General features: G+C 40.0%; 1 protein-coding gene across 4 annotated transcripts; it reads left to right on the forward strand.

The window, feature by feature from the left end:
• Positions 1 to 21,080: 21,080 nt before the first annotated feature.
• LOC121881113 lies at positions 21,081 to 25,924 on the forward strand. 4 transcript variants are annotated; one of them, XM_042388759.1, is made up of 5 exons: positions 21,081 to 22,287; positions 22,412 to 23,261; positions 23,378 to 23,391; positions 23,479 to 23,568; positions 24,106 to 25,923. In XM_042388759.1, the coding sequence occupies exons 2-5, from the start codon at positions 22,814 to 22,816 to the stop codon at positions 24,154 to 24,156; spliced, it is 603 nt and encodes a 200-aa protein (XP_042244693.1). In that variant the 5' UTR covers positions 21,081 to 22,287; positions 22,412 to 22,813; the 3' UTR covers positions 24,157 to 25,923. The 4 variants fall into 4 exon arrangements, 3 of the variants coding, with proteins under 3 accessions (XP_042244693.1, XP_042244691.1, XP_042244694.1); XR_006091702.1 differs by having other exon boundaries at positions 21,081 to 23,261; positions 23,378 to 23,568; positions 24,106 to 24,157; positions 24,498 to 25,924; XM_042388757.1 differs by having other exon boundaries at positions 21,081 to 23,261.
• Positions 25,925 to 27,732: the final 1,808 nt, after the last annotated feature.

Here is a 27,732-nt window from a genome sequence, read left to right on the forward strand (position 1 = left end):
CACAAGAGCAAGTGACTCACATGTCGAACGCATGATGCAGGCATCTCACACACATGCACATGGATACACAAACACTCGGGCGTCCATACACAAACGCATTTGTTCTTTATCTGTCACGCACACATATGTGTGTGTGCACACTCGTGCGAAACAAAGCTGGCTGTCTCTTATTCACAGGCTGTGGAAACAGATTTGCCTCAATGTGTTCATTGTCTCATGAGGGGAGGGGAATACAAAAAGAGATGTAGCACTGTACAGCAGGGAGATTTGCCCTCCATAGAGAATCAGTGGAGGAAAATTAGTACACATACAGATGTAGCTGCTGTACATGACCATCTTTTGCATGCTCGCTGCACTAATGCTGAGCAGTTGCACAACCCCAAGAGGAACTGTTGAAGGAGAGAAGCTTCCTCTCCTGGAGCAGCAGAGATGCAAGCACTGATGAGGGCTTTACAGGATCTATAAGAACTGTAATAGCAGAGTTTTGTTTAATTCTTCATGTTGGTCCATAAACTTAAAGTCTCCCTCCACTTAAAAATGTGTTTTGCGCATTACTTCAGTTGGATGTTTGAGCTTCACTGCGCAGAGTTTGACACTAGAAGGCTGTTTTCACATTCTTCTGCTGAAATGGGAATGTTTCACTGTGTTCACCTTAAATCTGAGTTTAAAGATCCCCTCTGGACATGTATTAAGACATAAAAATACTCTGCTTGGAACAATAATGTGTGGTCTGATATGGTTTTTCCACAAAAAAGTGTAATTTCCAAGTTAAAATCCTTAAAATTACATCTTCTTCTCCCTCATTACAAATTCCAGAATCTATGAATATGCAAATATATTTCATTTCACAAGTTTAACTGCGGGAAGATGTCTCCTACGTCACAGAAAGGTCCATTCTTAGTGTTTGTGCTGGAGGCTTCAAGTTTCCACATCACTTGTGTAAGTTGCATATCACACCACGATTGGCCTCCACACTAGTTGTGATGTCACAAATCCTATTTATAGACCCACCCCTTAACTCAGATTTTCAGTGATCACAGGTCATCATTTATACATCATTCTGCACAGTGAAGCTCAAACATCCAACTCTAGGAACAACATCCAACTTTGAGTGGAGGGAGACTTTAAGGGGTGGGCTTACAAACGTAGTTTGTGACATCACAACTAGTTTGGAAGCTAATCATGGTCCAGTATTCAACTTACACAAGTGTGATGTGGAGACTTGATGTCTCCAGTGCACAAACAAAAAGAATGGACGTTTCAGTGAAGTACGAGGCATCTTGTATCCAGCAGTTAAACTTTTGAAATGACCTATATTTGCGTACTGGTATTCATCGATTATGGATTTTTCAATGAGCAAGAAGGTGGAGTATTTTAATGTAATTTTAAGGATTTTAATGAGATAATGAGACTTTTTTTTGTAGAAAAACCATATCAGACACATATTGTTATTCCAAGCTGAGTATTTTTATATTATAAATGTCTGGAGGGGATCTTTAAAATAATGATTGGCAAACAGTGACTTTTACTTATATTCAAAGTCAGAATTTTGATGTACTCATCAAGTTCTGTTCAGTTACACAAACAGTCAGGAGAGGACAAAAAAAATGAGGTCTGAAGATGTTTGAATATTGGAGTCAGCAAGTGTTCCTCTTGCATACTTTATTTCTTGACATTTTGTGCACAGTTAGTGTCCAGCTAGTCATATTCAAATGTAATAACTGCTAGAAGTGACAGAAACTAAAAGAACTGATCTGATCATCAATCATTGCGTAACAGAGCTGAGCCTGCAACTATGCTGCTTGCTGGGATTAAAACTCTATAGGAGCTTTTAAAAAACTATAAGTGATGTACAGTATGTTGTAACACAGAACTATCCAGCATTTTTCAAGTCTGCATGCAGGGTGAAGGAAGCCTGAAGGGGTCGAAGCAGTCTGTTCTATCACTGAGTATTACAATAAGGCTTATCGTGTTGGGTATGGCTTATTCGGCCTTATTCAGATCTGCACGCCAGCAGGAGGTAGAATCGAGCCTCTATAGGATCTGAAGAGGTGGGGGGCTTTAACGCCAGTGGGCCTATAGCTAGATGTGTGTAGGTGTGACCTTGGGAAGTGATGACCTCATCAACATCCCTGCCTGCAAAGCTAATCTGTTACATTCTGAAGGATGCTCCTACGATGGAGCCACCCATGAAGGTGACATTGGTGAGTGAGCTGGTGGCGTGGAAACACACCCCTCAACGCGGCGCGCACAAATACGTCCGAGTGTGTATTACATGCATGCAGTTGCATATGCGCACAAGGAATACGTGTGTACTGTACGAGCATGCTCATACTGTACTCGTGTTGTCATCTGACAAAGATTCATGTAAACTGCCGTGATGAAACTCTCGTGATGTAACATACTTAACGTTCATCAGCTGATCAACTACAGGCCTGCAGCAGGTGTTGCAGCATGATGGTGGTTGAAAGTTCAGGCTGCTTTCTCTAATCTCCTCTGCTCCGTGGCCATGCAACACGTGAAACTCAGCACATTTTCCATTTTTCTTTCTCCAGGAAATGTTGGACTCAACAACACTTTTCCAGTCATATGCTGTAGTTTTGCTCAAATCAGAGGAATACTCGGATGCACAGCACCCAGCAGTTGTAGGTCAAATGCCTTGCTTGTGAGTTTTCACCTCAAGGTGAAGCAACTTCAACAATGATACCAACATGTACAACAGTGTCAGCCTAACATACTGAGTGCAAGAGCATCCTGCCCCCCTTTTATCTGTCAACAGATACCCTTGAGCAAGGCATGCTGTCCAGCTGATGCAGAGGGGTTTCTCTGTGGAGAGCAGCTGAAAAAAGACTGGTGCTGTCATGAATGCTTGTGAGCGAAATGAGAGGGAAGCTGGGCTTATGTGCACATATACTAAGCCCATGTACCACTGCATAAGTTTTATAAACACCATTTAAGGCTACATGGCAAACACTTTTGTGACACTGTTTGTTCCTCTAAATGTGCAGGCTGTCATTAAGCCAGATTTATTTATTTATTTGTTTATATATTTATATGCATTTTTATATATTTGTCTGTTTATATGATGAGGTAAAAAGCAAGAATTTTCCTTTCAATATGGAGCCTATGTGGCCAACGCAAATACACACGGGTATACAAGCATGTAACTCACTACCCTGATCTTGAGCATCACATTAAAGGATGGGTTCACAATTTTCCAAGTCTATCTTTACACAATAGTCAGGTGCCTAAATGAACACTGAAAGAGGTTTTTCTCTCCATAATCATTCTTCCTGTTCAAACTGGCCATTAGAAGATCCCTTCATAATGCACTTACAATGTAAGTGACGTGAGCCAAAATCCACAAGACTCTTTCTGTGCAAAAGTGGATTTAAAAGTTTATCTGAAGCCAATATAAAGCTTCAGCCGTCCAAATGAGTCAAATCAAATAGATATCTTTCAACATTAAAGTCTTTTTAGTGCCAGAGTCCTTCTTCGTGTTACTATACTTCCACCACAGCTCAACAGGGAAACACTGTCTGAGGAAACACAAAGAGGGAAATTTATGCTAAAAAGCCTGTAAATGTGGCAGATATCCACTTCATATGACTAATACAGACTGCTGAAGCTTCATATAAGCTTCAGATAAACTTTTAAATGCATTTTTGCACAAAATAACTGTGTAGAAACACACTGAATTTTGGCTCCACATCACTTACATTGAAAGCACATTTGAAAGGGGATCTTTTAATAGCCAGTATGAACAGGATGAATGATTACAGCGAGGAAAACCTCTTTCAGTGCTCATTTGGGTACCTGACTGACATTTTTAAGACAGACTTGAAAAATTGTGGACCCGTCCTTTAAGAGAAATGTCATCTGATGATGCTTAAAGTAACATCTGCATTTATAACATCTGTAAACAGCAAAATAATATGAATCCTAGAACTAAATGACTCATAATAACCCATTTCATATCAAACTAAGAAATAAACATTTTTCTAAAAGTATATTTTAATATGACTGCTATTCCTGTAGGGATTACCAGTTTGTCAGTGGTACCAGAGTTCATGCAGCATGATATACTGTCACTATGAAATTCCTGTCATTCCTGCTGTGACATACACTTTTCTGAGAATTGTTTTTGTGATTATATGCAGAGGGACTGCTGTTGTTTTTCGTTAGTGATGGGAGCCTGCCTGTTGTGAGCATGTAGTGCGGCCGACTGGTCTGTGTGTTCACTTCAACTGTGTTTCTCTCAGACTCGGAGGAAAGCATGAGTGGACGGTTTCAAGCTCCCCTCTCGCTGAATTGATTCTACTATGGGTCCTCTAGAAACACGGCGCTGAAACACAGGGGATGCAGACTTCAAACTATTCCTTGTGTGCACTATTTTTGACACTTAAAACAAGCCACAATTAACAAATTTAAGGTTATAATGCTTTAATACAATTTGTGGTGCCGCTGAAGGGTGCGCGCTCGCACGCGCCGCCCGCCTACATGAAAATGGACGCTTCCAGCTCCCCCCTGTACCCAAAGATGGTATATTCCACAATTTATTCCAGGGAAAGACTGACAGTTTTTTGGGTCATGAAGCAGCTGTTCAAGTCAGTGGTCCGCCCTCCCTCCGCAAGAATAAGGAATTAGTACATTTCAAATTAGATAACGACAAACGTTGGTGCAAGAAGAGAAAAAAAAGTATGACAATGTGTCCGCAGCACAAAATAAACCATTTAAATATGAGTAAAAATATTTTTCTGTTGCTGATTTTTTTTAAAAATCACAGTAGGTTTTCAACATATTAAATGTGAACAATGTCATGTGTGTTGTTTATGTTTTGCAGTTGTGCAGCGGAGAGAATAAGTGGAGCAAATTCCTCTTGAAATTCTTGTGATATTTAAGGTTGAGAACTTAGATCTCTCTTGCTCGCTTGCTCGCTCACACGCACACATACACACGTACACACATACACATGTAGCAGACCTACAGTGGAAAGTGGAGTTGAACAATGGTTGAATGACTTTTGACCCCTCTTCAATAAATCCAGCCAGCGTTACGTTGAGCCTTGGCAATCCATCAGCCTGCTACAGTATATAGGTTTAAACTATGGATTTCATTCTAGTCCTGTTGTATAGGTATACAATTCAAACATGGTTATCATATATTTAATCATCAATACATCTCAGAAGGCCAGGATACCTTTTTAATTTGTACATAACGGAGGGCTTGCATCCACTGCATTTATCTTTGTACTGTATGTGTGAAAAGAAATGTGTGTTTATGATGAGTGACTGAATTTGTGCTGCATGCGTGTAATCACAATTGTTTTTGTGCATGTGTATGTGTGTGTGTGTGTGTGTGTGCACACGCAACGTGGGTCAAGCCCCTTGGAAACAGCAGCAGAGGTCCTCTGCTTTTAAGTGGATTAAAACTCCAGCACAATCCCCAGGGCCAGCAGGCATTGGACAGACTGGGTGTAGTTTAGATGAGGACTTAAGACTGATTATCTCTCATGCTGCCTTTGTTTTTGCTGCTACTGTTGCGTATATGAGTAATACTGTACAGTATATGGAAAATCTGTATTCTGCACATATTAGTAGTGAGACAGGTAAAAAGCTATTCAGACTGCAGATCAGCGTGGTTGTATTTTTCCTCCATCTGTCTTGATTCCTTTGCTGAGTGTCAGCCCAGCTCCACTTTGAACATCAGCTGTTACCAACTTTGCCGTGCTGCTGCAGTGGAAAGATCCCTCAGCTCTGAATGTATACCTGCAGTGTTTATGTTTAGTCTGCCGTCATGCAGCCTGTCTTATCTACGCTATAATATGTGAGCTCCTGTTATGGTTTCCCCAGGACCCAGCGTGTCACTCCCATACTTTTTACAGTGCGTCAGCACCAATTAACCAGGTCAATATATTTCTGTGCTCCAGTTGCTCCAACTCTGATTCTGATACTGATTCCATTTCTGATTCTGATGTCTCATAATCCAAAAATACATTGGTATATAACTATATGTTAACCATTACGGTTCAGTCTGGCTGTAATGTCTTAAAGAGTAAAAAGTTTTACTCCCAATTCTTCTGATTTGATTTAAAAAAAACATACATATGAGGAGGTTATCATTCAATATATGGTGCACCAGAATAATCTAAATCAGAATCGCTTTATTCACCAAAATGTACAATGTACACAGGAACTGAACTTGGTGATAAAGCACAGTGAAACAAGAAAATAGCAGAATAAGACAGAAGAGCACACTAAGTAAAAAAGAGAGTAGAAGTAGAAACATAATACAATAAAAAAAACATAAATAAGAATATATATATATATATATATATATATATATATATATATATATATATATATATATACAGTGAAGTAATAATGCATGCTACATTATGCAACATATTGCACAATCCTGGCTGGATGGTTTGGCCCATACTAGGGGTTGTAGCATCCCATACAGTGTGTGTGTGTGTGAAAGTGCATGATGTGTGTGTTTGTGGGGGAGGGGGGGGGGCTTGGTGACAGTGCTTGGTGGGCAGGCGGGGGATGAGGTGGGAGCTAGAATGGGTTGTTGAGGACTGAGGAAAAAAACTGTTCAGGTGTCTGGTGTTCCTGGTCTTGATGGAGCAGAACCTGCAGCCGGATGGAAGTTTTCTAATGAGGCAGTGACCCGGGTGTGTGATGGATCCACCACTATCCTGCTGGCCCACTTCCTGGCTCTGGCATCGTGCAGAGCACCCACAGGGAACCTGTTCCTGGCCTGTGAGCCGCCTAGCTGCTCGCATGATGTGTTCCAGTCTGAGTCTGGTATGGGCGGAAGATGCAGGGTACCACACAGAGATGAAGGAGGTGATGACACTTTCGATGGTGGCTCTGTAGAACTGGGTGTGGAGGAGATGTTCATCCTCCGCAGCAGTCTGAGGAAGAACATCCTCTGGTGAGCTCGCTTGATGACATTAGATGAGTGTGTCTCCCATTTCCAGTCGCTGGTGATTGTGGTACCCAGAAACTTCACGGACTCCACCACTACAGTTTTCCTGTAGGCCACCTCATCAGTGTCTTTGATGAGGCCGAGGACCGTGGTGTCATCAGCAAACTTGACCAGCTTGATGGAGGACTGGCAGTCACTGGTGTACAGAGAGTACAGATATGGGGAGAGAAAACAACCTTGTGGAGCTCCATTGTTGGTGGGGAGGGAGGCAGACCCATAAGAACCATTATTTATTTTTCCATTTTGAGGATTAAGTGTTGCTTTTCCTAAATATAATATATCATATTTTGGAAGACATTTATTTGTGTTAAGCAATATATTGTGGTGAATTCAGTGGTTGTTTTCATTTTTATGACCCCACATGATCTTCATAACCTCTATAATCTTCTTAGGATTTATGAGGCTTGGAACCAATGAAACAAATTAAATGATCCAGCTTTTTTTCACTTCCGCACATGTTGGGTCAGAAGGATAGCCATTGTTTTATTAAGTGAGCATCACTCGGTTTTTCAAAAGTAATGACGATAACAGCGTACAAAAGAAGTCACATACTCTGTAGCCATAATGCTTTGGGTGTGGATCTGGCTTCTGAAATCACATTATTTGCTCTGTCTCCGTCCCTCCCTCTTTCCTTTTTACTGTCCACTGTATACAACCCAATGATGCAGAGATGCTATAAAATTAATGTTTAAGGAAGTAATGACAGTCAAACAGTAGTTTGACTGTCAGCCAACAAGATAACAACGTCTCTGGCATACAGTAGGCGATGCGCTCTACCTGCCTGCCAAGACTGTGTACTTTGTTCAACCACTGAATTTGTTTTAGACACTAATGCATTTTTTGTGTTCATTGTTTCTTTATGAATATAAATGTGTCATTTCAATGAAAAGCTAAATCTGCATACTATACCGCTCTATATTGTGAATTTATTTGACATTGTCTGTAATGTGTCTGTCAGTGTTTACCAACATGCTCTAGTTGGGTTAAAATATTGTTATACATGTTAAAATATAAACCATTGTAATATCCAGGACCAGCAATTTTTTATTCTGTTGGATGTGTCAAATCTTCACTTTCAAAGTCCTGAAAGATTATGTTTTTAAATCTTGTGTGCACAAGTTATTATCTTGTTCGCACAGCATCTTGTGCGAACAGGATAATATATCAACACATCAAAAGATATCAACTTGTGCACACAAGATAAATATATGATATTTTCTGACTTCAGGGGCTCTTTAGTTTTCACACTGAACTTTCAAACTTGTTAAAATATGATGATGATATAAAGATCAACCTTAGACTCAAGTTGAGTATGTAGAAGTACGTAACAGGATGCTCTAGATGTGCTGATCCACACAAAACAGAAGTTCTGTATGAATCAGCATTGACGTGTGAAGTTTCTCAGTTACTATTTGAAGTCACTGATTTATAAGCTGCTACTGTCCTTTATATTGTAATGAGATGACTTTGCTCATCAAGCAATAAGGAAAGTATACACATGAAATATCTTGTAGTGTAACTTACTATTAAGGTATGACTGGCTTTGAAGAGGACAAGAAGTAACTTAAATGCATGGTGAGGATAACATAAGACAGTGATTCCGCTGACAAGGGCCGTAGTTCTCCATGACACAGCATGCCACAAGTCTCTTAATGTCTACTTTTATTTCTTGTTGCACATCCGATCAGAAATTGATTCGCTTAGCTTAGCAAGTGTTAGGGCATTTTCATCATTATCCATAATGGGATGTCATGTTTTCTGATTCGGTGATTGTATGTCGAGTTTGCTGTGTTAGACAGCTGATTCCAACCTGGACATAACTTACATTTTATGGCCTTTTTATTATCTTTACATGAATTCAAAACAATGAGAGTGTTTCTGCAAAGGGGACAAAATGAGGTTCCTTGATAGATATTGACACAGGATTTTATTCACTGTGTGATGGGATAATTTTGTTGAGATTTTATTTGTGATGCAAATAAAAGCATTTTAACCAGCACTGTAATGTAATGACTTCATATTAAACAATAGTCAATTTTACTACTGTGTTACTGGCAAATAAATTAGATTATAACATTTTGTATTGTGTTGCTTTTCCCAAGGCTGTAGATCAAATTATTTTAGAATTGAGAGTAATAAGTGCAGCGTGGTTTTAAAAGATTTAATCATATCTCTGCTTAGATCTTACATGCAGCCTTGATGTTATCTTCTTCACTTACATTTTGTCAGTTATAGCCACTTAGCTGCTAGCTGCAGCCAACTTGTACAGAGAGAAAGCACCTTCAGTTGTGAAAAGTGCCAGAACAACAGATTGGGAAAAGTCCAGTTGTTGCTGAGGAACTGAGATATATAAATTCCTCAGGAGTAAGCATAGAGTTACAACCATTACACGCAGCCTACGTACACAATCAAAATTGGAGCAATCATTGTGGCCAGAAAAACATTTCCCACATGCAATCTGATATGGCATCATTTTTGTCCACAGCAGAGTTGGTACATTGTTACACCCACAAAGAACCTGATTGGACAGACCCTTGATCCGACCCGCACCCAAACCATGACCATTCATATCACATGTTGACCACTCAAGTGCAATCAAGGACAGGATTTTTGGGACCCAAATTGAGTCGTTGTATTGTAACTTAAATAAACATGTTCCAGCAATGCAAAACATTAATCTTAGATACTGTAGTTAATGGCAACTTTATCTCAAACATGGCGGTACTCACTTTATCTGATGCTTTAGTAGATCTAACCACAGGATTGAACAAATAGAAATTCACCCACACTAGTGGACTTTTCTGAGAATCCTGATTTGTTCATCACATCCACACTTTGGTGCACACTTTTAGCTTGCAAACTTTTCAACCTTCCTGTATTCTCACTGATTTTATTCCCAGTAAAGCATAGGCCTCTTCAGCTGACTGATGAATGATGTTTTTATTATTAATTCTATCATTCTTAGTAAACCGAGCCTCAAAACTCAAAAGCCTCCTCCTCGCTCATGGCACATCTGGTTTCCTAGGACACTTGTGGTTGCCTAGGAATGATGTTAGGTTTTACACGGTGATGACATCACCCCACCCCCGATCTCAGATTTGCCACGGCTCTAGAAAAGCAGGTTTAAGTGGCCGGAACAGGGTCAATTTTAATGTTTGAGAACCTGTTTTGTTTTTGTTTTTTGTTTTCATGAAATGAAATTCTCAAAATTTTGTTCAGAAAGCGATTCCAACACCGGCTTCTTGTCGATGGAAAAGCCTCAGGGGGGAAATGGGATCAGGCCCCACAGAACCCCACTGTGTGTGTGTGTGTGTGGTGGATGTATGTATACCTGTGTGTACACGTGTGCTTACATGGGTGTGTGTCCATCAGAATGTGTGTGTATATGTATGTGTGTGTGAGCATGAATTTGTGTGTATGGGTGTGGATGTAAATGTGCATGTGTAGTGTGTATTAATGTGTGTGTGTGTGTGTGTGTCTACTCCCGCCAGCCTTTAATGGGGATCATGTGTGGAGTCAGCAGCGCAGACACACAAAAACATGCTAACCCCCACCCCCGATGCACGGTCCACATTAACACGCATGTGCACGCACACACACACGCACACACACATATACACATGCACTCACACACACAGACACGCACACAAATACACACACACAGCGTGCCTCAGTCAGCGAGTTAAGAACAACTCCTAAGGGAGGTAAAGCACCAATTTCTGTGTGTGTGTGTGTGTGTGTGTGTGTGGCAGAACACACATTCTGTTTCAGAGGGATGGGGGGTTGGCGGGGAGGGAGGGGGTGTGGGGGGTGGAAGTCGGAGGGGGAGGGGAGGGAACGGGAGGAAGGGGGGGTGAAGAGAGAAAGGAGAAAGATATGGGCAGTGAGCACAGGCAAAAGGATGGAAGGGGTGTGTGTGTGTGTGTGTGTGTGTGTCTGTGTGTGTGTGTATGTGTAGACAAGCAGGAAAAGAGAAGGAGAGCGAGCAGATAGGGAGAGAAAGCAGAAGATCGACAGGGAGGATAGAGTGAATGGCTGAGAATAAGAGAAAGAGAGAGAGGTTGAGGGGCCCTGCGCAGGGGGGAGAGGAGGCCCTGTAGTTTTGGCCGAGGGGCGAGACAGTCAACAACACATGTATCCAAACCTTCAGACAAACCTCTTCATCAGGACAATAGCAGAGAGATGGAATAATGAAGAACATAAACCTGCTCTGCGTGTTTGTAACCACCAAAGCTCTATCCTTTGCAATTTCTATCTATTTCTAATAATGTGAATGTTTCCTGTTGACCCTGGAAGCGTCAGTGTTGCCCTTCTGATAACTGATCATCAAGTACACAATGAATGATCTATCCATTGTGGTCCAAATAAAAGAACAAAATCAATACTCACAATTCTGTAAATAGACAGAAAAAGTATTTCTAAGTAATGATAATGTGCATCTGAACAGTGAACAGCAAACATAGCTTTGGACAAAAACTCCGTTTTCCTTGGTTGACTTTATTTGTGAGCCAAAGTAACATTTGTTTTTATTAGATGTACCTTGTTAGTTGTCAGGTGATCTGCCTGCTTGAGAAAAAAAAATCTCCAGAAACATTTGTTTGCCTTTTTTGATTAATAATCTAGTTATTGTACTGTTAAATTTTAGTTTACACCCTAGTTACGCATGCAAAACAGAAGAAAAAAAGACTTGAAGCCTAAAAATATTTTTCGGGTTGCATTTACGTACGTATAGAGTATAACGTGAGCCGTACCTGTCCTGTGTAGACAGCTGTATTGATAAAAAAATAGAAGCGTATCTGTTCCATGACACATGCGTGAGATGGACGGCTGAAAATCGCGGTTGAAACACTTTCGGTGTGGACACGGTGTCAAAGCAGCACTTTTATCCACAACAGGCCAAACATCACACATGTTTGAGATACTTAAAGTTAAGACTGGTAATGTGTTAGCAAGCAGTTGCCTGTAAACACATCCAGCAATTTTAGTGTTAGCACATAGCACTAACATAGCATTAATTGACTGTTTCTGGACATATCTCTCTCCTTTCTTTCTTTATATCTCTGTTTTGGTCATCACCATCTAAGAAATATAACTGGCTCTATGTTCACCAGGTAATGACAAACCTAACTTGTCTGTCTACAGAGATATTATTCAATGGTTTTTAGACCTGCAGCCAGTTAAATCTGGAAACAAGGTTGACAGTAACGCCAGTGTTATACTTTCCGCATCCGTGAGGGTCCACTAGGGTGACATAAATTCCATCATCAGAGGTTGTACACATAGCCTCTGTGCGGACATCTGCCTCCACCTCCAATTACAATCAATAGACGCTGGTCTACTGCACATGTGTGGAACGCGTCCTCCAAGCGGACTCGAGAAAGTCGTATTAACAGGACTACTACATGTCCATGATGTTCACAGCTGTCCATGTACACATCTGCTTGGGATTATATTTGGGGCTTTTAGTTGCAGGACGTAAAACTAAAACGAGATGAAAGATGCTACAGCGTTCTGTAGATCACAACAAGCTACCACTTTCTCATTATACATTATAACCTGACCGATGAGGCTGATACTGATATCAATATTTAAAAGCTTAAAGATCCAATAACGATTCGTTGACTGAAGGTTTCTTTTTTGTTTTTTCTATTGCAGAATTGCGCCCAAGAAACTTATTACGCAAGACGTTTTACAGTTAAATAATTAACTTGTTAGTGCTCTCTGCTCGACAAACTATGTAACGGTGGCAGTGTTTCTACATTATCTCAAACTTAGTTCAGTATTTCTGTCCTACAATTTCTTGCTTATCAGCTGACATACACTGTTACCAATATATCTGCAATAAGCTAATATCACTATAGCTATTAGCTAGACCAGTATAATAATAGTCACTTGAGCCATTGTTTATATGAAATATAGAGTAGTGCAGCTTTAAGTTTATAGATTTACAAAGTGGGAGGAGTTATATCTGGTGTCCTGTACAGTTGTTTCACATAACATTGTCTATGTTGAAATAGACATGAAGCTCTTGTGGTTGAATCATTTCTTCGAAATATGAACTGTGTTAAAAAAAATATATCTGGTTCTTTGAAAAAACCTAAAGATTGAGTGCATAAAAATATTTTTTTTCAAAGGAGATATTCGCACATCTAACTATGTCAGATGCAGGTGCGTTGGAAAGCATCACTTCAGTCTTGAGAAAGGAAGGTCCCGCACACTGCTCTTTCTCAGCATCACAATTTATTGATCATACTAACATTTCAGTCCCTCTGGACCTTCATCAAAAGTAAACAGTTCTTACAACAATGATTTTAAATAGGTATTGCTCTGCCCATTCTGTATGCACAGGGATGGGACAATTATTTTCCTGTGCAAGTGTCCCTCAATAGTTTACAGTGACATATGCACAATCTGTCACATTATAGCTCACACATAAGAAAAAGAAAAGAAAAACAGGAACAAGACACCTTGACACATATATTATCTATTATCTGTTTATTTACAAGAATATTTACAGAAATAGCATATCTAATGAATAAAAACATCGGCCTTGCAGCTTTCATAAGTTGTTCAAAGTTGTGCAATCATATGAAATACTTGTATCTTGAGTGCACCATGAATAGGTCTATTTAATCCCAAAGCTTCTTAGAGCATGACATGCCACAGAATCTTATCGTTCAGTCCTTTGGGGGATAAAGTTTGCAAATTAAATATCCAGTATACTTCTCTTCAATTAAGAATTTCATCAAGGTTACCACATTTCTTTAGCAGATTCACCTTTTCAGTGCTCTGGAACCTGAATGATGAGACGTCATGTTTGAAGTAATTGAAATGTACTTCTATTGGGTAATCTCTATCATTTCTCCTTATGAAGTTCTTTTGTTCACTCATTCTCTGTTTTAATAAACGCGATGTCTTCCCAGCATAACCCACAAGGACATTCAATCATATAAATTACATGAGAAGTGGAACATGTTATGACATCATTGATAAAATAGTTTTTCCGAGTATGAGGATGAGTAAAGTCGTTACATTTGACCATATTATTACATTGAGCACATCCTCTGCGTTCGTAGCACCCATTTGGAAGAGGTTTTAACAAGGCCTGTGTACTATTTTTCACTGATTTTACATTAGCAGGTACAAGGCTATCTCTGAGTTTACGTCCTCTTAGATAGACTATCAATAGTGGTTCATTCAAATCCATGGACATTGCTGGATCTGTTGATAAATATGTGCTGATGGTTTTTTTTTTTAATAATAGAGCCCAGTCTATGGCACTTGGGGGTATAGGTTGTACTAAAAATGATGGAGTATTTCTTTTTCTGTGGAGGATTCTTTTGTAACAATTCATCTCTTGATTTCTGCAAGGCCATATGATAGGCTTCCCCCACACAATCACATGGATAACCCTGTTCTAAAAACCTTTGTTTCATATCTACCGATTTGTCAATGAAATCCCTTGTGGTGTGAGTCTGAGTCTGAGGAACTGACTTCTCCTGACTTCTTGGTAGACCTCGTTTTAGAGGTGTGGGGTGATAGATATTGGCAGGCAGTAAGATGTTTCGATCTTTATCTTTTCTATATAGAGTATTAAATAGTGTACCAGACTTCTTCTCAACCCACATGTCCAGGAAATGAACTCTATCCAAAGCATATGCTATAGTGAACTTTAAATTGGGATCTTTTTCATTGTGAAGTCTTATAAACTCTTGTAATTCATCCGTGTCCCCTTCAAACTGACAACAGATGTCATCAATGTATTAATACCATTTGAATATTTTAACAATAAATATATGAGTTTTTCTTCAAAGATACCAACATACAGATTGGCATAGCTCGGAGCTACAGTACTGCCCATTGAACAACCATGAAATAGTTGCACCTTAACACAAATTCTGCCAAGTTTAGAATAAATTCATTAGATGGACTGTCATTAGTTTTACAATTTTTTTCCAAGTAGTGTACTAATGATGATACCCATCCCCATCTTTACCCATGTAAACACTCTACATCAAGAGTTACCAAAACACAGTCTTCACTCACATTCCTTATCTCTGATATCTTATAAATGAAGTCTATAGGAACTCTAATGTAAGATGGTAATGATTGCACATATGGCTTGACAAAATAATTTACAAAGTTTGAGAGTGGTTCTAGTAGTGAACCAATCCCAGCAACGACTGGGACCTAACCCTAACCCTTACCCTGGCAGGGCGTATAGGATACGTACATTTCAGGTACTGAAATTTTTGTTTAGAAATGATTTTATTCTGATGGGCATTCTCAAGATACACAAAAATCTCCTTCTGTAAACTTGATGTAGGGTCTCCACTGAGTTTTCTGTAGAATTTCTCATTGCTGATTCGTCTCATAATTTCTTCCTTGTATTTGTCATAATCCTGAACTATTATAGATCCCCCTCTTGTCTAATGGTTTTAGCACAATAGTAGAATCTTTCAGCAAATCTTCCAATGCTTTCTCTTCTTCTCTGGACATGTTTTTTGCAGGTAAGGCCTAGATTTACCATGTTCACTATGGTGAACAATTCTTCTATAAACACATACTGCAGGCTTGTTGAGCAAAAAGCTGTTTGAGTATGGTAAATCTAGGCCTCAGTTGCAAAAAAAAAAAAAAAAACATGTCCATAGAAGAAGATAGAGCACTGGAAGGCTTGGTGAAAGATTCTACTATAGTGTTAATACCATCAAACAGACCAAACTGGCAGACAAAAACATGACTTTTCAGAAAAAAAGCTGAAATAATACGTTTGGGGAACATGAGGATATTATTAAAAGAAAAATTTGAATTAGGAATTCAGTGAGTAAAGCCTCTTGAGCTACTGTATGACAACGCAATGTATTCAGAAATGAATGAAAAATCATCAACACAGTTTTGCAGTAGCAGTTATTAATATATAAAGAGCTGTCTCAGGGCTGCAAACGGCAACATCTCCTTGGACACTTGAGAAAAGAACGCAGAACACACCATTCTCCATCTCAGAAGGTGACAGAAAAACAGCATCTGAAATTACTCTACTAGTTGAAAGAAAATAACATCTGCAGACTGTCTGTGCAGCCAATTATACTACCGCACACTCATGTTTGTGTCTCTGATAAAAACATAAAAAAAGGTCTTGTAACTGTTCAAACGTCTCCGAGAGGACACACAATCTGGATCCAATTTGACATCCAAGTCAACATATGTTTCTGTCGCGAGCTTTCAGGTCAAATGTAAATAAAAAGACTCTGAGCACTTTATGTTGTGAATTCTTCACACAAAAGCAGAAGAAAAAAAGAAAATTGCCGCATTGCTGAATCCATACCAAATGTATGACTTATGCTTTTGTGGTGTATTGAATAAAGTCTTGCCTCTATGTGTGGGTGAAAACCCTAATGTCTTATGTTGTATTTTAACTGCTGAATATTTTATACATCCTGCTTTACTGTTTGACTGGTTTGGTATTAAATTCAGGCACTGTGAGAGAAAACGCTGCTTTATTTTTAGCTAAATTTTGAAATACTTTTGAGTGATGCAAGAAGAATTTCCTTTTTAGCACAGTTTTCTGAGAAACTCCAGTCTTAGGTTGATGCACAAAATTAAACATTACAAGTTAAAATCTCCATATTATCTGATTATGAGAAATACATTATTGTTGGTATGTACATTCCTGTCCTTTAATTTTTGTGTTTTGCTGTCAGTCGGACACTAAAATAACAGCCGACTGCATAGAAAGGACTTGTTTTAAAATTGGAATAGAAACAAGATGATTTTAACAGAAGTTGTGACAAAAGCCGACTGGTTGAAGGGTGTACACAGTCTACCGATCGATTTGAAAACGTGAAAAGGAAAGAAAAACAGCATAAAGCTAAACAACTGTTGTTTATTCAGAGTAGTAAGAATATAAGGTGCATGTTAACAAATTAACTCAATTTTATGAGGTATGGGCCTTTGATCAAGGTAACATTTTTCCTTGTGGTGTCAGTGGTTGGTGAATGAGCACATGTTCCTCTTTTTAGGAGCCAAAAACATCAGTTTTGTTGAATGTGAAAAAATCTTTTAAAACTGTCCAAGTGGAATAATCAGCACAGTAAAGACAAATCCTAAATTTGGTCTGTACAAACATTTCTTAAAAATCATCATTTTGTTGTGCTAAGTGTTTCCTGTATATATCAGTGCATTCACACAAAGTCCTCTTATTGGACCAGATTATACTTCAGGGTCATTGATTCAATGAGCAAGGCCATTGAAGGAGCGAGTCTCAGCATTAATATACGATATCACAATGTAAACATGATTACAAAACATGGAGATATAATATGAAACTAAACATAATTTCTGAATATGTTCCGGTGTGGATGGAAATAAGCCCTAAAAATACATGTCACCTTGCAGACTTCATCTTCATTGCCACGTCTTCATATCCGGTGGATGTTGAGTAGGAAAGCAAACAATAAAACATAGCAGTTTAAATTTTGTATTTTAGAGAAATTGTTTAACATTCTAGGAAATATGCTTATTTAGGTTTCTTTCCCAGAGTTAAATGAGAGCATTTATACCGTTCTCATGTCTGTGCACTAAGCACTGGAGCTAAGAAGGCAATTAGCTTAGCTTAGCATAAAGACTGGAAGCAGGGGGAAACAGCTAGCTTGGCTCTGTACATAGTAAAAAAAAAAAAACCCACCAACGCCTGCAAAATTTCCTAATAAGCAGATCTTGTTAGTTTAATACACACAAACAGCAATGTAAAAACAACAAGTTATGGTTTTTGAGGGAGTAACATGGTGTCCCCGCTGGTTGCCTGGTAACCTCACTGTGGTGATAAAGGGCCATTTGCACATACAGACAGCAACGACTGCTATTCATTGTGAATAAGACCTGGCCCTGGCTTCGCAGCCCGGTGCTCTCTGCTGAGCCAGAGAGATTCAAAGAGTGCCCAGCGACACTACAGGGGAAAGTTGAGAAAGGCTCAACTTCATGCAAATGTCCGCTGACGCAGGGTAAGCGACAACCAGCGAGAGCCGGTCACGCTCATTTTGATTCTTGTGAAAACCTGTGTAGTTACTACTCCACTCCGCTACGTGAAATTACTTTAAACAAAGCGGAGGAGAGGCTGAAGGTCGCCGTCTTGGGTTTCTCTGCGATGTGCATTTAATGAGCTACAGGAAACCGTTAAAAGAACGGTGACACGTGGAGACAAATCGCTGACATAGTTGGTTCATTATAGAGACTGTGTCAGAAAACAACTGTCCAATCAGAGCAGAGTATGTAAATTTCGTGTTCAACACAAGACACACAGAACTACAGTCTCATGAGAGGCCACATACTGCTGACTACTTTGCATCTGTATGTATAGAAGCATTGTAACACTCAGTTGTCGGTCACACTGTTACTGTTTGTGTACAGATTAAAATAAACAAGATACACTGTGTTAATTAGCGAGCTTTAGAGGTATTGGTGGAAGTGGTTTTTTACCTTTGGAGAGAGCCGGGCTAGCTGTTTCCCCGTGCTTCCAGTCCTTATGCTAAGCTAAGCTAATTGCCTCCCAGCTCCAGCTTCATACTTAACAAAAAGTCATGAGATCTTATCGCGTACTCTTGAAAAGAAAGTGAATAAACCTATATCCCAAAATGTTGAACTATTCCTTTAAACAAAAAAAGTACATGCTGTGGCAATTCCAGAGAAAATAAACAAAGAGTTGAACTCTTTTGTAGTATTCTTGATTTCCCAAACTCAGATGAGCTGTCAGTTTCAAAAAGGCCCCTACAGCTAAATACAGTGTAAGGCCATTAACTTACATGTTACGATTTACAGTATGTGTGTGTGAATTCTCCTCATGTGTGTTTATATGTGTCAGTCCCTAAAGGCATGTTGCTATCAACCTTGGGAACTTGTGTGTCTGACTGTAAGTCCACAGTCCTGCCCTGTCAGAAATAGGCCGGGTTAGGGTAGAAAATGTTTCATAAGCTGAGACTGACCTCTTTCCTCTCTGTTTCTCCCTCTCTGCCACCCCCCTACCCCACTCCCCCCCACCCTCCCACCCTCTCTTTTTCTCTTGGTGTCGCTGTCTCCCGCTAACAAACACAAAAACTGTCAATGCACGGATAGTATCATATATACTTTTACGACAACATGCACACAGACACCTGAAAAGTTGTCTACTTTTCATACTGTTCTCCCTTCACTGCACCATATCCCAAATTATTCCTCAATTCCCTCTTTCTTCATTTTTAATCTCTCAGAAAAGTCTCCATTCTCATTAATATTTCCTGCATTCTGTTTTCTGATAGCTTTGTGCTCCAAGAGTAATATCCTCCCTTCTAAACTGACTGAGGGAGGTGACTGAAATGCTTGAACGTATGACACTACAGTGTGTATTCGTAAAAGTGAATGTGCACGCAGGTGTGTGTGCCTTTGCAGATTTGTGTGTGTGTGTGTGTGTGTGTGTGTGTGTGTGTGTGTCTCTGGCCATGCGTGCAGTTGCCGGTCTGCATATGCATTTGCGTGTGTGTGTGTGTGAGCATGTAATTGCATGCATGTGTCTCCGTGTTTGTCTCCGTCTACCATTTGACTGCCATCTGAATCTGTGGCACGTACAGCAGAGCTACGAAACAGCAGATAGACAGACAGGAGGGAGGCAGGAGGGAGAAAAAAAAGGAAAGGAGTATGTGTCGGGGGGGGGCAGGAGGGGTGAGAAGGAGTGAAGAAGTAGAGAAGAGAACAAGTGAGGAGGAGGAGGAGGAGGAGGAGGGAGAGATGAGGACAGAGAGCAGAGGAAGAGAGACAGGGAGAGAGACAGTGAGCGCGAGAGAGTTAGACAAATAGAGATACAGAAAGAGAGAGACAGGCTCAGAAAAGGAGGGAGAAGGAGGGGGTGGGGGTAGGGGGGGCATCAGCATACAGAGGCAGTCTGTGGTCTTCCAAGCAGCAGCAGCAGCAGCAGCAGCAGTAAAAATAGGGGAGAGGAAAAACAACGATGGCTTGAAAGATTAAATTCCTGTTGGAATAGGAAGTGCAGAGAGAGGGAAGGGCAGAGACCGAGGGAGGCGATGGGAGTACTAAAGGTGGTGGTTTTGGCTTTTGGTGCTCATGGTTTAAAGGAAAAATACACCATAAAATGCTTAAACACCACCAAAAACAACTGCTGATGAATGTTTCATGCTCTGGTTATTTTGTTATTCGGTGGTGTATCTACAGAGTATTCATTGACAACAAGGCAAATCTATATGAGTTGATGAGATGAGATGATGAGAAATTCCTGTAACAGCTTCTAGAGTTTGGAAGCGGAACAAGACTAAGAGCATAGACTGTATGTTAAGATGGATGTAACCCATTGGTTTGCATTGGAGCATGTTTGAAACCCAGAGTTGCAGCTTATGGTGCAGGGTGTTGCCTTTCACACTCAGGGAACACGACCCACTACCCCAGACCCAAGCGAATGCTAGCTTCCTGGGAACACCGAACAGTGCACACCCGGGCTAACGTTAGTTACTTCAGCTAAATTGTGCCAACAGGGCAGGTATCATAATCAAGTAACATTAAAGTTACAGGAATATTGCAACAATAGTCCAAGTCAGTGTGAGCCCTAGGGCGGGGCAGAGCAGCACGTGAGCCAGCTGTCAATCACAGCTGTTAATCAATGCCCATGGCAGACATCAAAGCTACTATACATCTTCAAATCTTATTAACGAAGCAATAATTTCCAAAATGACCACCAGCACACTTATTATAGGGCCTGAATTTAGAGATTGATACCATAATGAGTCGTTGAAGAAAATTATTGACTTAACATTTCTAGAGAGACGTTGAAGCGTTGAATGAGAGCCAGCATCTAGTGGCCATCTGTGACATTGCACTTTAAGGTACTTCTGCATTGGCTTCAGCCTCAAGATGTTGTTGCTGCCACTTGACTAGGAGTCTACATTCATGCTTGTGAGTCTGTGAGGCTGTACTAAGGCACAGTGGTGCTTTGAGCTATAACCTACCATCAGCATGCTAACATGCTCACAATGACAATGCTAAATTGCTGATGTTTAGCCAGTATAATGTTTACCATGTTCACAATTATAGTTTTGTGTGTTAACATGCTAACATTTGCCAATTAGCAACACATACAGTACAGCTGAGGCTGATGGGAATGTTATTCATTTCGTATGTATTTAGGCATATTTAGGCTAGTCAAAAACCAAAGTACTGGACAAAAAAATATTGATCTGTTGAGTCAAAATACAATTTTACAATTCATCCTGAGGGGGACATGAATTTGTGTACCAAATTTCCTAGCTATCCATCCAGTATTTGTTAAGATATTTTAGACTGGACCAAAGTGGTGGACCAACCAATCGACAGACAGACCAACATTGCCTTCAGAGATGAGCAGCACATCTAGGTACTTTGAATTTGCATCATGCCCCTGCCCCTTTTTGGGTGAAAACAGTCCCTCTAATCAAATAAGAAAAGCATATTGCTTTTTAGCTATTAGGGGCCCAAATCCTATAGCCAACAGGCAAACAATTATGTTGTTGCCAATCTACGTTTGGCATCGTATTATAGAAAGAATGAAAGAAATAGGGATTGATGACTGTCCTTTCAGTCTGCCTTCATTAAAGCAACCCCACCCACTGGTCGGAGGTGTCATATCCTGACCTACAACTACCTAATTTCCAGGTAATGTATTTATGACATCGGTCACTTTTTCTGTCGTTAAGACACTTTATTTTGTTGTTTTGGTAGTCTCTCCAACATTAACATGCTTAACAGGGGTTTAGCAAGCTCACTAGCGCCCTGCAACTATAAGGTAGGCTATAATGTAGACATTAATAATTCCATCTTCACCCCGTCACATACAGTGGGCCTACACATGCATGCGTGCACACACACACACACATACACACACACACAAGCATTTCTACAAAGAAAACGCAAATTTGAGAGAGAATTTAGCAAAACATTTGCTTTTTGGAACTAAATACAGTACATACTATATAACTAACAGTTCATCACATTGGCAAATGCATCATCTATGCCCATTGAACAGTTTTATTCATTATCCTATCTTAAAAAAACAAATGTAATACTCTCATCTAGGGATTTACACGGCAAGCCAAATGAAGAACTACAAATCCCTGGAAGCACATAAGTTCTTCACCAGTGGCTGGGTGGATGTGCACCGCAAACCCTCTGCTGACATTACAATTTTCAAGACCCAGGTCAAGCCATCGTGGACGGTCACCGATCAATCCCAGAACACTTGGGAGGGGTTAAAAAGGCTCAATGTGATTGCATGGCAGGGTAAGCTGTCTGCATAATAATAACAGTATTAATCACAATGCTACATATCAAATTTTTTCAGAAGAGAGGAAATGCTCTTCCTATTTGGTGAAAAATTAAGTAATTGTATTCTATTTTATTCTAGGCTAGGAGAAAGTTGTTCCCATGTTGGGGTACTCCTTTTTAAGTTAGAGGCATCTGTCTGCCTAGGCTACACAAGTGTGGCACCAACCAGCATTGCCTGCCTAGAACAAAGTCTGTACCAAAAAGGTCGAGGCAGACATGATGAAAGACAATAAGAAAGAGGGGAGTCAGAAAAAAGTAGAGGGCAGTTCCGAAGTCAAAAGAATATCAACACCAGTTCCTTGAAATGTTGTTTGCCACTGGAGAACTGCCCGTTGGTCTCAGCACTTTTAAGAGTATGCAGACTCTTTCAGGCCAAAGCCATAGTTTGAAAATCTCTTAGGGTTTTCTGATCACCAAGAACAGGCAATAGAAGAAGAAACCAGAATGTTCATCTTGGCACCAGCAAAGAGTTGGAAGGGTGATGGGCATATCCGCGTACTGGGTACAACACACGTCTCTTGAGAAGCCATCAAAAGCACTGCTGAGAGAGATTGTGCAGAAAGGGTCTCTGCAAAACCGGCTGACAACTCCAGGCATTGTTTGGGGTAGGGATCATGAAAGGGAGGCCATCGAAACTTATAAGTATGCCCCAGGCCTAACAAACACACGCACAGCAAAAACTTCAATCGCCATATCAAATGAGGTATATACAGCCCACAAGAGCTTCAGTATTCTAAGGGCAGGCTTCCGAGTGTGCAAAAACAAGCCCTACATTGGTGTAAGCTGTGATGCATACATATCTTGTGATTGCTGTGAGCAAGGAGTGGTTGAGACAAAGTGTCCCTTGAAGTGGGTGATATTTCACTTGATCACAGACAAGACCCTCAGTTACTTTGTGACTGAGGGTCAACCACAGCTTCTACACCCAGGTAATACAATAAATAACTCTTCACAAGGAATCTCATTTTATTTTCTGTGTTTGTGGCAGTTGTAAGTTTGGGGTGGTCGTGGGAGGAGGCTATGCTGTACTCTCTTTATCTTACAGGTGCAGCTGCAGATGTATGTATGCGAAACAGGCTATGCAGATTTCATCACCTGGCAAACGGTCATTTTCAATGTTCAACAAGATGAGATTTCATTTGTAAGGCAACGGAAACCATCAGCCATTTCTGGCCCAGGCACATCTACCCTCAGCTGGCGGGAACCTCAGTCCCAGAAACAGAGCTGGAGCTTCAGGTACAACACACTTTGTTCAGAGACTGTAAATACATTGTCTCTCATGTAATAAATGAAATATATGCCGTACAAACATGGTGAAACCCAACAGAATTAATCACAAATGATTTATTTGTAATTTCAGGAGACTGAGGTGGAGTCCACACATAACACATAACAGGAGAGCTTTAAGTAAAATACACAAAATGTAAAACACTGCATCACAGTCATATGAAAAATACAAAAATAATTAACATTTACTCATATCATTTATTATTTATGCAACAATTTCTGTTAAGTATGGGGTGTATGCCAACAGAATTTATTGCCAATGATTTCTTTGCAATCTCAGGAGACTGAGGTGTAGTCCCAGAAACAGAGCAGGAATTTCAGGGAGAACATACAGCATTCAAAAACTGCATCGCAGTCATATGTCATATGTTACTCAGTCATATGTTAATGCATTTATAGTTCATATCTGTTTCATGTGGCATTTGCTGTTAGATATGAGGCTCATGACAACAGAATCCATCACAAACTATTTATTTACATTCACAGGAGACTGAGATGGAGTCCACAGTCAGTGCAGGGTGGAGAGCAGTGCAGTAAGGTAGATTTTGGAAGATGAGGGAGCAAATAGTTGTCACAAGACTGACTATGATGGGATTCACTCTGGGCCGCTCCTATTCATGAGTAATATGTGTTGTGCTTAAGTCACATTTATAGTAGATTGTAGGCAGTTGTTCATTTGAGCTGCCATGGCCAGAACTCAGTTACAATGACTCAAACAGAAAAGAAAGCGTGACTGATTAACTGATTATACTTACCTACACATCCCCCTGTCTGTTTTTATTGAACACAATGGTACCTGACATGTTGATCAAGGCAGCACAGGCATGTACTATCTTGTCAGTGGTAGCTACATCCCTGTTCTCTATCTCATCCCACAGGGACTTCACAAAGCCAACAGGAAGTGGCCCATCTAGGATGTGGAATCTGCGTTTCAGGACACTAATCACGCGTTCTGTAAAATACACCTTTTTAAAATCTTTTAAAAGCATAAAACCCTTGTTCTCTGTATTTGTTATAGCACTGTTATACAAATGGCTACAGTCATACTTCATGCTGTGTTGTTGAATATTAATTTAATGTAGGAGTTTCAGTGAAACTGTTAATCATTTTATGTGCCATCAAATTGATATATCAAATCGTTTGCCAGTTTGCAGCAAATAAATATACCTGACAATATGAATCCCAACTTTTGATTTCATTCTGGGCTCTTCAACGTCAGCTTCAACTTGCACCAAGCAAGGCAAAGTCGTCTTTAAGGGTAAAACCCCAATCAGCCAAGATCTGAAACAAGTAATGCGTCAGATGTAGGCCTATTGCTTTTAATGTTTGTGGTCTTCCACCCCAGCCTTTGGACAAGAAGATGATGAGAAGACTACACGCAATAAAATATTTGACTGTAGTCCACTTCTTATAACTGGAGTAAGATTTCCCTTGTGGGAAAAAACAAAAAAACCAAAACATGGTTAGTGTTAAAAAGCTACATGACCAAGTAATCATAAATCACATCTTTTTTGGCATCTTTATCCAGCTTTAAGGGCCTTTGGCTGTTCAATTCTGATTTCAAAGCAATCAGTAATTTATGTGAGGTGAGGAAATTTGGCCTTCATCACTGGCGGTATGGTTTGTGTGATGCACTCCCTGTCAGGCCAGTGAATGAGGAAGGTGATCTTTGCATGCAGAAGATTCAGCCAACGTTGGAATATGTTGCGGATGGTAGACTGTCGTTGCTCCAGTATTTGGCTCAGCAAAGCAATTGATGGATTCTGGCGTAGCTTGAGCAAACGCAGGAAAAGCTGGTCTTCGGTAGACAATTGAAAAAACTTGCATGGTGACTTGATGAACTGAACAAGGTGATGATGAAGACAGTCAAACACTGCCCAGGTGAACCCAGTCATGGCCCTGTATGCACTGTTCTGGCCTCCAACAACATTCACAGACAATCAGTCCTTAGACCAGTTCGGCAGTGCAGCATCTCATTCTCTTCTGGCCTCATCTCTCTCCCTTCTTGCCTCATCTGTCTTTCTCCTGAGATTGGCTACCTCTATGGCGATTGCAACTTGCTCCCTGTGTGAAACTGGCCTTATCTCAGTGCCCCATCTTCAGTGGGCTCAGTGAGAGAAGCTTCAGTGGGTGAAGCTTCAGTGGGCTCAGTGGGAGAAGCTTCTGTAGGTGCCCTTGTTTGCCTTCTTTTGGCTGGCAGGACCTTATTATCAACACCAGCCTCTCTTTTCCTGGCATTTTTGTAGCGCCATAACTTTACTGCGCCTTCTGTCAATTGCCGCCGATGTGGAAAATAGATTTGACATAATCCAGATGCTTGCAGTCATTCACATGGAATCCTGTAACAAGTAGGGTGTAAGTGTAAGCCAAATGCAGATACTGTTTCAAAAGAACTTTATACAGCTTTGGATAAATGCACTCATCAAATGTGTAGTCATAAAGTAATTGACATACCTTAACACATAATGAATGTTTGGACTATGACCTCCCAAATAGCTGATACTTCTCTCAGTAGTCACCAGTTCTAATTCTGGACTGTACAATTAATCATATCTCACAAGTGAATGATGTGTATTGCTGCAGTAGTTTGTACTAGACAATTTAATTTATTTCTTAATGATGATTCAATTCCCTTTAGTTTTATTATCATGGCATTAATAAAGCATTTAGACACACTTCGAATTTGGCAATAATCATGACATAAAATCACTTCAGGGAACAGGCAGGTGAACCCGTTTTACTTGGTACCTATGTTTCAACAAACCAGGGGAAAAACCAGTTTGCTGCAGCCGGAGCTAGCAAGCTAGCTGTTAGCTAACTTAACCCTTTTGTTACAGGCTAACATTAAATTGGGATTTCCTTGGCTTTTCAGTATGTTCTATGTACTGCCCTTTCCATGCAGCATCAACATTCACTACTTTGACTTTTAATATTATAACAGTTGACATTAATATCATTAACTAACCTGTGATAGAGTGTTTGCCACAGTCATACATGTATTGGCTGTCTGGGTCCCACAGTCAGTTTACCATTTTCATCCTCTCTGCGAATGGCCTGAAGCCACAGATCTCTTCTTTTATTTTCTTTTACTCTTTGGGGAAGTTTTTTTCTTCTTTTTGGGTAAACAGGGAAGTGACATGTGCCTGCTCTCATCAAGAGCCATGCCGCTAGAATGGCTAAAAATATTTGACATTCACTTCACCCAAATATATACAATGTATATTTTCTCACTCACAGCTAGTGGTATTGAGCCATGCAGAGAGTTTCTGATTTACAGTATGTCAGGTCAGTTTATTTATACAGTACACCACAAAATCACAAATTTGCCCCAAAAAGCTTTAAATAATGTGCCAGTGTTTTGCAATATCTGCCTCTGAAACTCATGCTGGCACTTAAATACAATGGAATGCTTCTCAAAGTAGTTAAAAACAACATTTTAAAAAACTCAATATGCAATATGCATTTCCAAAAAAACAAAGTCATAGTTGCTCTGAATAATCTAAAAAACCTCAATATCAACAGTTCTTTTGGTACTGTTTCATCACAGGAAGTACCTGCAGTGACCTGTTGACAGTGACGTTTCTGTTGAACGAAATTCAATTTACCTCCATTGTATGGAGATGGCAGCAGAAAAGGTGCCATGGCCTTCTGTTAAATGGAAAAGAATTGTTTTCTTGCCATTGTTTTTTTGCTATTGCTCTTGCCACATGGACTGAATTTGGCTAATTCAATCACTTTAACTGTAGGTTGGCAAAAAGCATTCTGGGAAATGTAGGAAATCACTGGAGGAAATATTACAATGGTTGTGATTAGTTCAACCAAAGAATTATTTTTTCATGAGAAAAAAAAGACATCCAGAAAATAACAAATTTGCATAACAGAAATAGGGTTTCAACCACTTCATATCCCCTTTCAGTTGTCTCTCAACCGCTTAGATTATCTTGCAACTGGAAAATGTCTTCACTCACTGTCTTCCACCAATACTCAATATTCATACACGAAGAAATCCATCGTAGAAGATGTAGAGATATTATTTTCTCCAGTGAAACTAACCTCAGCAGAACAGCCTTATTTATTGCTATTCTCTTTCTGCTGAAATGAATTAATTCAATC

This window comes from Thunnus maccoyii, chromosome 16 (assembly GCF_910596095.1).
Source record: "Thunnus maccoyii chromosome 16, fThuMac1.1, whole genome shotgun sequence".
Taxonomy (NCBI): Eukaryota; Metazoa; Chordata; class Actinopteri; order Scombriformes; family Scombridae; genus Thunnus; species Thunnus maccoyii.